Source organism: Berghia stephanieae, chromosome 9 (assembly GCF_034508935.2).
Source record: "Berghia stephanieae isolate SIO BIC M18660-M18661 chromosome 9, UCSD_Bste_1.3, whole genome shotgun sequence".
Classification (NCBI taxonomy): Eukaryota; Metazoa; Mollusca; class Gastropoda; order Nudibranchia; family Aeolidiidae; genus Berghia; species Berghia stephanieae.
Window position 1 is genome coordinate 21,830,074 of NC_088368.1, and position 12,500 is coordinate 21,842,573.

At 38.3% G+C, this 12,500-nt stretch overlaps 1 protein-coding gene across 1 annotated transcript in view; it reads right to left on the reverse strand.

Annotated features, from left to right (window-relative positions):
- Positions 1–12,500, reverse strand: part of LOC144979858 (uncharacterized) — a 54,654-nt gene that overhangs the window by 24,623 nt on the left and 17,531 nt on the right. Inside the window, exons 6-10 of the mRNA XM_078927077.1 lie at positions 6,680–6,774; positions 4,330–5,505; positions 3,227–3,471; positions 2,497–2,734; positions 431–610 (exon numbers count right to left, since the gene is read on the reverse strand). Of these exons, the coding sequence (XP_078783203.1) occupies positions 431–610; positions 2,497–2,734; positions 3,227–3,471; positions 4,330–5,505; positions 6,680–6,774 (1,934 nt within the window). The remainder of the gene's footprint in view (positions 1–430; positions 611–2,496; positions 2,735–3,226; positions 3,472–4,329; positions 5,506–6,679; positions 6,775–12,500) is intronic.

A 12,500-nucleotide genomic window follows, 5' to 3' on the forward strand; every position in this document is an offset into this window, starting at 1 on the left:
TAACGCCTGGGTTGTTCCAGTCTTCCCTTGGAATAGACCCTAGAGACAAATTTCCCCTATGGGATGAATAAATGGAATTTTATTTTATGTTTTATTTTATATTATGGAGACACATTAAGCTTGGTGTTTCTATAGAAATGCATTATATAAATGTTTAGATGTATCCTTTTGTTGTTATATGTGACCCATCGTCTCAAAACGGTATTATGTCCGAACGAACCATATGCTTGAAAGCCGAATTAAATGTTAAACTGGTCAAAAATATAGTGTTGGCATTAGCACCCTAAAATATGGTATCCACTCTCCTCAATAAAACATACAAACTCAACACAAGTCTGACATTTCTGGCTATAAATTCAATTTTCAACATCTTAACCATCCCGACTTAATACCGTTTTGAGGCAAATGGTCACATATTTGATTTACTTACAGTATCGGAACAAGACGACGGATCGCAGACAAGACCATTCCGTGGGATCAATGTTGAGGACCATACACCCCAGTATGACTTCACGTACTTCCTGTATGTACGTCATCAATGACGTCACAGAGTCTCCGGACAATTTCTTGTTGTCTTCGAATGGAACGTTGAATCCAGGGGTTGTGTGGTCTAGATAGATAAAAGAGAAATTTACTTGATGTTGATAGATTTGATACACGGCATAAAACAAATATGAACAACGTCTTGTGATGTTTGGCAGTATGATCAAAGTTTCATAAAGTTACGTGTTTTTTGGGGTTTTTTTGTTTGTTTGTTTTGTTTTTTTTTTTGGGGGGGGGGGTTGTATTTTTGTTTTTTATTGGTTTTTTTTGTTTTGTTTTGTTTTGTTTTGTTTTTTTGGATATAATAATTAGGGCAATCTTTATTTTATAAACCGTTAAAAATTAGATTTGTTAAAATCGGTTTGAAGTGGCCGAGTGGTCAAGGCATTGCATTGTGACGGAATGTATCGAGTTCGAGCCCCGCGTCATCCATTTTTTGTTTAAGATTATTGGCCCCCAATTAGCCCATCTTTGAACAACACGGGGTTATTCCTGTTGACATCAGAAGTTTGGAGGGGGGGGGGGTCGTTTGGATAGATTACCTATAGATAGTATGCAGATGACGTCACTCAGGCCTTTGTTATTGTTTTTGCCATCCGCGTTTGTGAGTTGTTCTCACTAAACTTTATTAACCAGACTATAAAAGTTCATGGTTACACAGAGTTTGTGTGTTGGTCCATTATACTTCCGGATGGCAATGTTGTGAACTCCTTGGCCAAGCGCATTCTATCTATATCATCTGGAGTGGACTCTCTGTAGATGAGTGTCGCCAAAAAGCATTACAGAAAAGAGTTTTTAAGTTTTTATTTTCTATTATTTATTATGTCCTTCCGCCACATCATAGGATATCGTCGCCTAGGGCATTCCACGAAGGAATATAGATAATTCATCAAACAAGATGTCTGTTGTCAACATGAATCAGCCATGTTGTCCACGTGACCAAATTAGAGATTAATAATCTTGCCCAAGGCAAAAAAAACGAAAGTGCCTGAAGCGGGGCTCTAACCCGGGACCTTCCGAGTCACAGTGTAATGCCTTAACCACTCGGCCACGTTGCTCCCCACAGAGAAGAGTGGCGTACCATTTTAAGTCGACCTCTACCTAAGAGATGACACCGGAAGTATGTAAGTAATCTATACTTCTTCATGGAATGCCTAGTCTACGACATGGCTGGCTACTTGAAATTTCACAAATTCGTAGTTTCCAAGAGAGAAAAAAAGAAAAATCCATTTTGGATAGCTTCGCAAATAAACAATTTGCCTTTAACATGGTCCAAAAATGCACCAAAGTTAAACTTTCCTTTTCGACAAGATTTACTGAGTCAAAGAGAGCTATGCAGCTCTGTAGCTGGAGGAAATAAATCGTATTTCTACGAATGTTTCGAGGTAATAGGCAGGTCTGGTCTACGGTATCTTTGAATTTATATTTATTTTGAAATTAAAAAAGTCAATGGGACACCGAGTGAAATGAGATATCATGGAGGCAGCGTGGCTCAGCGGTACGGTCTTTGCTTCGTATCCGAAAGGTACCAAGTTCGATCACCCGCCGCTGCCCTGTGTGGCCTTGAGCAAGTCAGCTCGCTCTAGATGAATTTGCGGCGCTGCACTGCGGCTGACGCCTGTGTTATTCCAGTTTTCCCTTGGAAAAGACCCTATAGATAGAATGAAGTTGACGTCACTCGGGTCTTTGTTATTGTTTTTTTGCCATCCGCGTTTATGAGTAATTCTCACTAAACTGTATTATCCAGACTATAAACGTTCAAGGTTACACATAGTTTTGTGTGTTGGTCCGTTAAACTTCCGGATGGCAATGTTATGAGCTTCTTAGCCAAGCGCATACTATCTATAGACAAATTTCCCCTATGGGATGAATAAAGGGAATCATTAATTTTTTTGTTATCATAGTCAATGGTCATTAAAGATGTAATCGTCTTGGTTCTTTCAAGTAACTCACTGGTGTCGAACGTAAGTCCCTTCTCCGCTGCAACCAGTATAAAGAGCTCCGGCCACGTTGCTTCCAGCAGGGTCCTCTTGTCCGATTGGTCGAGAGCCGAGAAAGGTGGGAGGAGTCTGGCCCACGTAATGCTGACCAATAGAATTTCCTCTGCCAAGGTCGTCAGGTTAGGAGGGGGTGATGGGAAGGCTGTGGTAGCCAATGGCATTGCTGGGTTTTGGGTGGGCGTGGGCATTAGCTGTGTAAAAGATACAGAGACATCATTACAGTATACTGACAAAACATATTTTCAAACAAACAAACAATCAAACTTGAGCTTTCATAAATAAATAAATAAATAAATGATAAATAAATTCCCTTTATTCAACCCATATGAGAAGTTTGCCTTTAGGGTCTATTTCAAGGCCGCAGACTGACCTATGGTGAGGTAACTTGTTTAAGGCCACACAGCTCTGAGGGTATTTGTATTCGGTCTTATTTTTCGGGTATGACGCAAAGACCGTACCGCTGAGCAGCTTCAAGTATCGACTAAATAAGATTACTCCTAGCTTGTCAAAAAGTCTCAAATTCCATTTCCATTTCTTCCATTGGAATAGACCCTAAAGACAAATTTCCCCTAAGGAATGAATAAAGGGAATGGTTTGTTTTAGATTTTTTTTTTTTTTTGGTGTATTTTTTTTTTCCTTGGGGGGTGGGGGGGGGGGGAGGGGGAGGTTACAAATTCATTTACCGGTATGCAAGGATGAGAGAATATAGACCGCAGGGCATGGACAGGATAAGCTACTGTGTTTTGATGTCCAATGGTTGAAGGAATCATGGGATACGGAAAGGGCAACCGGAACGGAGGTGGTATGCCATCTATTTTCAGAGCGCTGATTGGTGTAGGAATGATGACATTGTGTGTCGTGGCATGAGCTGATTGGTTGGTTGGGACTGGCGATATTGTTGGCGGCGTGGTCGATCCAACTGTTGATTCTATTCAGGTAAGAAAAAATATGGCAAAAAATAAAACAAAATGATATAAGCCTAGTATAAGTGTAATTTTTTTTAATTGAGCTTTTTATATAGCGCAATATCCACTAAATGTGATCAGCGCTTTACAAGGGGTCCCTGGTCAACAGCAACATTTAACATGTAGGACTGAACATGACGCCTGTTATGCGATGTTACAATTTTTCGGACACAGACAACGCTGTTAACGGCCAGGTACTCATTTTACACCTAAGTACGGTGAGAGAATGTGAGTAAAGAGCCTTCTCCAAGGACTCAACTATATATATTCATGAAGAATAACAAGTATTGGTCTGGTTTATGACAATTAAGAAACTGGAGAGCTGGCACCGGTGTAAGATATAGATCTAAACTAGTGTTACAAAAGGTGCCTGACAAAGGAAGACAGAAAAATACAAGAAGAATAAAGCATCTGAACAATCAGTCAACTAGTCGAATTAGCGGATTTTTTTAAATTAATTTGTTAACATTTTTAAATTATTTTTTTTCTTTTGTTTGGTATTTTTCTTTCTTGCTTTGTCTAGCGCATTTCATACACAATTGTTCAGATCTTTATGAAAATTGAATAGATAAGTAAATTTCATTAATTCATTATAACATCTAGTGTAATTAGTCCGAACTCTATATTTGCACTGGAAATATTGTTACATGTATTAAGTTGAATGTATCTATAGTCAAATAATTAGATCGATTTATCAGTTAAAGTATTCTGAAAAAAAATAATAAAGCATAGATTATTTTTAAAAATTGTCAATTCTTTTCTCTGTAAACTTATACCTGTGATATGAATTGTCAATTCCATAAATAAAATGCTATATTCACCTTGTATAGAGTCGACCATTATCACAGGTTCCTCCTCGTCTTCGTCTTTGGGAACATTATCAACATCAATATCACCAACGTCGTCATGGCAACTATGATTATTATTATTTACCTCGTTTTCGTTTTTGGTAAGTCTGGTTTCTTCTTCTTCCTCCTCCTTACCGTTCTCTTGTTGAAGAGGATCATACCTTTCATCGCCCGAGTCGTCTGCTCCAGATGTTAGGTTCGAATTTGCTGTTATCTCCGCCTCTTCTTGGGATATTGACGAATCAGGAACTTCCCTTGTCTCTGATGACGTTGCAGATTGTGTCGGGTTGGACTCTTCTTTGTGCAAGGTGCTATTTTTGTAAAAGTTGTTGTTTTTGTTGTTGTTGCTGTTGCTGTTGTTGTTGTTGTTGTTGTTGTTGTTATTGTGGTAATTGTTATGGTTGTTGTTTTGGTTAGTAGGATTGTTGATATATGTTTTATGATTGGTCAAGTTGTTATTTGCGGTATTTGTTTTTGTCGTACTAGTCGTAGCAAATTGTGACATTCTGTTTTCAGCGATTATTTTCGTGATGTTTAAAAGCGTATCCTTTGTGACTGTGCTGTTGGTGCCATTGCTGCTATTGCTGCTGTTAGTGTTACTACTGTTGTTGACGCCAATAGCATTTCTATGACTCTTAGTATTATTATGGACGTGTGTATCACCACTTGAACTTAATGTGTTTTGTAGAGTGTGTATTAAACTGCTGTCATTGCTCGAATGGTCCTTGGTGTGTGGCGACAAAACAAAGCAATCTCTATGTGAACACAGATTCGGGCCATTGTCTTTACTGTGTATTGTGTCATGGTTGCTATAATACATTTTGGCCGAGAGTTGCATCGCTGTGCTGGCCATGAAATTACCACCATTACTACTCAATATGCTATTCGAATAATTTCTCATAAACTCAGAACTCAGCTTATATTGATGTCGATGATTTGATGTTGAAATGTCTTGTCGTGGGAGTTGATGAACTAAAAGACTGTTGCTGCTGTTGTTGTTGTTGTTGTTCTCTTGATGCTGTTGGAAAGATTTGCTGTTGCAATGGGCGGGACTTAGAATGGGAGGAGCTGGAAATAACATATGTGGGTGTGTCTTGTTGCTGTCAATCAAATCTCGTGTGAGGGATGGTGGCAGAGAGGGAAGGAGTCCTGAAAATGTATATAAATTTTTATAAAGAAAACCTGTCTATCAAAATAAATACTGATCAATTTATAACTGAAGTTTATATCACGTACATTTGACTGTTGGTATTGGGAGCAGGAATGAATCAAACAGTGTTTTAAAGTCATAGTAAAATTGAGCTTTATATAGCGCAATATCCACTAAATGTGCTCAAGCGCTTTACAAGGGGTCCCTGGTCAACAGCAACATTTAACATGTAGGACGGGACATGACGCCCGTGAGGCGATATTACAATTTTTCGGACAAAGACAACGCTGTTAACGACCAGGTACTCATTTTACACCTGAGTACGGTGAGAGAATGTGAGTAAAGAGCCTTTTCCAAGGACTCAACTATGCGCCGAGCGCGAGGCTCGAACCCAGGACCTTCCGATCCGAAAGCGAGTGTCACCACTAGACCACATAGCCGCTGTATATCTTATATATTATTCTTCATAGTTTCTTGGGTTCTTGAAACAACGACCATTGATGAATAAAACAGGCTGGGTGGTCTTACTTGAAGTGTCTATTGATGCGTTTTCAAGTGGTCTATCTCAATGTTTGTTGCTGACTTCAGATTTGATGTATTTTTATCATATTTATACGCCAATCCTTTAATTTCTTAGATTCCATTATAATAATGTTTTACTCACGATAAATATTATTGATGTAATGAAATAAGCTAGCGATAATAATATCTTTAGAACAATGGCCCTTTTAAATATCTGCTGGCATTTACGCAAGAGGAATTTCTTTCTTAGTCTGCTCGTCCCCACATTTTCTTTTCTTTTATTCATTTTTGTTTAACCCTCTCCTTACCAGCCATTTTCAGAATTTCCCCCAAAACTTCACACCCACCCAACACAAAAACAGATATATTATCGTACTCAAACAGAAAAGCAACAAGCACATTCTATACATAATATTGTTCGACAATATGAACTCTATTACAGAATGTCAAGTTTTTATAGCTATGGCAAAAAGAAATGAAATCTGGATGAGAAAAGTGACGGTTGCATCGTAACAAATGTGACGATTTTCCAATAGGTGGTAAGGAGAGGGTTTAATGGGCGTAACCATCGAAAATCGTTGCGCGTAACAAACAGACATGTTACGTGTGTAGTCTGAAATAATTTAAATCTATTATTGTGTTCGGACTTACGTGAAGCGAAAGATTGGGGCCTGAGCAGATGCAAAGGGAAGTCACTCCTGGCTTGCAACATTTGTGGGTAGAGAGCGGGATAGAGAAAGTCGTAGCTACAAGTGGACAAAGGGAGATAAACATTATTATTAGTTTTTTTAAATAGTATGCGTTTATGTAAACTACTCACCATTTCTGCCCCACCAGATGAATCGTACCAACACACCAAGCTGTGAGTAAATTTAAAAGTTTATATGTTTAATTGATAAAATCTAGTGTGAACTTATCACTCAATTGTGCGGCTATTTGGTCTTGTGGTATGACACTCGCTTTTGGATCGGAAGGTCCTAGGTTCGAGCCTCGCTCGGCGCATAGTTGAGTCCTGGGAAAACGCTATTACTTATAATATCTCACCGTACTCATGTGTAAAATGAGTACCTGGCCGTTAACAGTGTTGTCTCCATCGAGAAGAAAATGTAAAATTGCCAAACAGGCATCATGTCTCGTTCTACATGTTACGTGTTGCTGGTTGGCCAGGGACCTTTTGTAAAGCGCTTTGAGCATGTTAATTGGATATTGCGCTGTATGATAAATCGAGTTTTTTGTTCAATTGTTTGGGGTTTTTTTTTTGTTTTTTTGTTTTTTGAGGGGGGGGGGTTGTTTGTTTTGGGTTTTTTGGGGGTTTTTTTGGGGGAGGGGTGTTTGTTTTTGTTTTTGTTTTTCTTTTTTTTCAATTGTCGGTCTAAAAGAACAATAACAAAGAGTTGAGTGGCGTCAACTGCATTCGTTCTATGCCGTCAACTGGGATGACATTTGCATTTATAGATTTGGACAAATCAGATATAATAATATAATATATCATTTGGTGACAGTTATCGAATGTTTTTGATAAAGAGAGATAACTATAATAAACCCCCAGAATATTCAAAATTAGACCTGCCAACTTGTAAATTTAAAAATTCGTAATATGTTTCAACAGTCGTGACGTCACTTACCTCATAATGACGTATAGTAACTTAGTAACTGGTTCTAAACTATCGGAACAATAGCGGACAAGAATACAAGTGTATCCAGAGGAGAAAAGCATTATCTTCTTCTTCTTCTTCGTTCCTCTGATGAACATCTATGGCTGCAGTCCGATATCTGCTATGAAGTCTGTGGTCCGCTTTAGGTCCTCAGCCTCACCATAGAGCTTTGTGTTGAGTGTTGTAGGGGTGACCCAGTGGTTCGAACGTTGCACGTTGTATAATGGGCAATCCATAAGCACATGTAAAGTGGTTTCATGGTCGGTTCCACATGGGCAATAAGGGGTTGTTCCAATACCTAGCTTTGTAAACATATGTCCTCTTAGTCTATTGTGTCCTGTTCGGAGGCGGAATAGAGTGACTTGGCTACTTCGCTGAATGGCATGGATTGGATCCTGCTTGTTGTGTTCTAGGTGTGTGTCATTCCTTTCTTTGTCTATTTTTAGCTTTATTATTTTCTTTTGCTGATGGTAAGTGATTGACGACTTCGGTTGTTCCTTCTGGGCTCCTTCTTTGGCCAGTTGATCGGCAATTTCATTTCCATATATACCTACATGACTTGGAATCCACTGCAGCACAATTTTTCCTGTTTTATCAGATAAGCCCTCAAGGGCCTCCACAGTGTGTGCGGCTTCAGAGTCCTGGTAATTTTCAATAGACCGGAGAGCATCATCAGAGTCTGTCAAGTAAACCACATTTTTCCCGTATATTCTGTGATCTCTGGATAGTTCTTTTGTTGCATTGAGGATGGCTTTTTCTTCAGTTTTAGTACTTGTGCACATTGAACCCACTGATACAGATATTTTTGTTTCTGTTTTATCTGTCCAGTGTATGAGTGCACCAGCACCTCCATTCATGAGGGGGCCGGAAACTGAGCCATCTGTATAAACTCTTATCCAGTTGGTCATTGGGTATTTTTTATTGATCATCTTTAGGGTTTGAGCATTGTCATTATTGCTTCGAATGTTTTTCTTGTTGATGGTTATGGATTTTTGTTTCTTTTTCCACGGTGGTGGTTTGAGATTTGGGACATTGATTTGGGCAATATCTTCCTTTGGTGTCACTTTATATTCGCTCTCTAGTTTTTGTCCAAAGGCGATGAAGTTTTCCCTTTTGAGTCGATTCTCTTTCTTTTCCATTGTACTTGGATGCAGTGGTTGGGATTCCATGAATTTTATCTTTGAGAATTGTGTCACTATTTTTTAATTTCGTTGTTCTTTGAGAGGTTTTATTCCTGTGTGGGTTTCCATCTTGTGAATTGGTGTTGTTTTCATTGCTCCAGTGATCACGCGTAGGCATTGGTTTTGGATTTTTTCAACCTTTTGAAATTGAGCCTGTGAGCACGTTCCCGATATGGCATAGTCTATTGCAGGTCTTACATATCCAAGATATGTCTTCTTCAGGACGTTTGAGTTTGCTCCCCATTGCGTTCCAGCAAGTTTTCGGAGAAGCTGCATTCTCTTGTACCCTTTCTGTTGACTTTCATCTATTTGATGTTTCCAAGTGAGTCGAGGGTCAAATTTCACTCCTAGATACTTAGGCATAAGGTCTTCTCTCAGAATCTTTCCATCTAAAGTTAATCGCATAGATTGCTTTTTGGTTGATAAGCTGAATGTTGTGTATGTGGTTTTATCAGCATTTACTCTCATACCCAGTCTTTTGTCCATTTGCTCAAAGCATCAAGAGTCATCTGTATCCTGGCCTTTGCAGTACCAATATTTCTTTCAGTGCATATCAGTGCAAGGTCATCTGCATACATGGCTGCTTTTACTCCTCTGCATTTGGTTTCGCAGATGTCATTGATAAAAACGACAAAGAGGGTTGGTGAGAGAACCCCGCCTTGTGGTACTCCATTTGTCATGTTCGTTAGCTTGCTTTTAGAGTTTTGAGATTGGACTCTTGCTTTTCGATTTGTGAGGTAATCTTTAATCCATGCAAACATGTTGTGTGAAACGTTGGCTTTCTTAAGTTTGAGAAGTAGTCCTTTTGTCCAGACTTTGTCAAATGCCTTTTCCATATCCACCCAAACTGTGACTGTGTGTTTTTTTTCTTGGTAACCATTTTCGATCAGCTGCGAGATGTATGTTATCTGGTCCTCTGTGCAGCGTAATTGTCTGAAACCAGCCTGTTCATCTGATATCAACTTATTGCTTTCTAAATACCATTGGAGACGGCGATTAACAATTCTCTCCATCAGTTTACCCAAGCAGCTTGTCAAACTTATTGGCCGGTAGCTTTCGGTTTTATTTTTTGGCTTGCCATCCTTCTTAATTGGTATCATGGTTGCCTGTTTCCATTTGAGTGGAAGTTTACCCTGTTTCCAACTTGCATTGAACAGTTGTTTCATTTTCCTCTTTGTGAGGGTTCCTAGGTGTTTCAACATGTCATTAGTAACATCATCTGGACCTGGTGATTTGTTCGTTTTTAGAGATTTCAAGGCAATTTCTACTTCTTCTTTTTAATCGAACTGAACATGACATCATCTGTGGATTCTTTGGGTGTATCCTTGTGTTTTCTCAATTCTTTGTGGACTTCTCGTTTTCGTTCTTTTCTAATCTGTATACTCCCAACACTTGAGTACTGCTTCATAAAACAGTTTGCTGCTTGTTTTTTGTTGAGAATCCTCCCCTGATCATCTTCTACTGATGGTGCAGCATATCTGTTTTCTTGTCCACTTAGAGCTTTGGTTAGGTTCCATAATTTTCTTCCGTCTCTGTCGTAGTCAAGTTGTCTGTTTTTTTCATGCCATGCTTCCTGTTTTGCTTTTATTGTTTCTTTCCTGAGAGTTTTTTCAGCCTCTTTGTAAATTTCCATATTCTCATCATTTGGCTCTCTCTCTGCTTTTTTTCTGTGTTCAGTGACTTGGCTGTTGAGACTTCCTAATTTTTCAGTCCATCCTGGACAGTAGTCCTTTCTTGATCCTCTGGGGATTGATTCTTTTGCAGCTTTCATGATTGATTTTGTGAAAGCTTTGGCTGATTTTTCTACATTCCTTGTTTTACAGTTTATCTCTTTTGTATAACTATCAGTCAACTTTGAAAACAGAGTCCAGTCTGCTTTTTTATAATTCCATCTCGGAGGTGGTGCCTTTCTGTCTTTTGCATATTCTTCAGTTATTTCAACCAGAATGGGACGATGATCACTTCCTGCCAGTTGTTCCTTTATCTGTTTACTGACTTTTCCGGTGAGATCTTCAGATATGAGAGTTAGGTCTGGGGTTGATGTTGTCGAAAAGCATTATAAATCTGACTTTTATACATTCTGATCACATGACATGTGAAAAAGTTCTAGCCAGGATGAAGAATAAAAAGTACCGATTTTCTTTGTTTATAACCAAGCTGCTCGCTGCTGGGTGGACGTGACATCAGACTATTGAATCCTATTCTTAGGAGATCAAAGTTGTAGTCACTATAGTTACAAACCTGCCTACTACTGTATTACGGAAAATTTGTAGATTTACGAAATTTTGGCTTCAATTTCAGAGCTTCATGAGCATCTCTAAGTCATTAAAACTTCTTGAAAATGAAAGTTGATGCCACACTACATTATTTTTAAGATTTTGAAATGTTTTTTTAATCCTCATGAGGATAAACTGTTGATTTTTAAAGTTAACTATAGTGACTACAATTTTTATCTCCTAAAAATTACGATTTTTTTTTTAATTTTCAAGTTGGCAGGTCTGTAGTTAACTTTAAGAATTAACAATGTTATCCTCGCACGGATTAAATAACACTATATGTGATCTTGTGGTATGACACTCGCTTTCGGATCGGAAGGTCCTGGGTTCGAGCCTCGCGCTCGAGTGCATAGTTGAATCCTTGGAAAAGGCTCTTTACTCACTTTCTCTCACCGTACTCAGGTGTAAAATTAGTACCTGGCCGTTAACAGCGTTGTCTTTGTTCAAAAAATTGTAATATCGCCTAACAGGCGTTATGTCTTGTCCTACATGTTAAATGTTGCTGTTGACCAGGGACCCCTTGTAAAGCGCATTGAGCACATTAAGTGGATATTGTGCTATATAAAGCTCAATTTTATTTTTTTATTTAAAAAAAAAATAAAATTGAGTTGAAGGTCTGAAATTGGAGCCAACATTTCGTAATTCTACCAATTTTTCGAAATAGTTAGCATGTCTGGTGAATCGGTTGAGGCGTGACGCCCCTTGATGTAAACTCATAGTCATAGGGGTCAGACCGTAGCCATCGTAAAGTTATGGCCTGAGACTGACCAAAAAATGACGTCAAAATGCCAGTCTTTGGCCACATAAGAAAACAAATAGTGAGTTGTATTCAATAGTTCAGCCAATGAAATAACTTGTTTCCATGAGCTCTACTAACGACAACTCACTAGGCGGTGCAAAAACCAAATAATGACGTCAAACTGCCAGTCCTTTTGGATTTCAGTATCAGGCTATTACATACGATGGCTACGTATGGTCACACGCGACAACAACGAGGCCATCAACGAACAGTTTGAAGTGGTTGTTAGTGTTGTTGTTGTTGTTGATGATGATGCTTTTCGTTGTTGTATGTTGGTTTAGTTCATTTACTGAGGTTTGTATCATCATCATCATCATCATCGTCGTCGTCGTCGTCGTTATCATCATCACCACCAAAATAACTATAATAATAATAATAATAATAATAATAATAATAATAATAATAATTATTATTATTATTATTATTATTATTATTATTATATTATTATTATTATTATTATTATTATTATTATTATTATTATAATCATCATCATCAACATCATCGTCATCATCATCATCATCATCATCATCATCATCATCATCATCATCATCATCATCATCA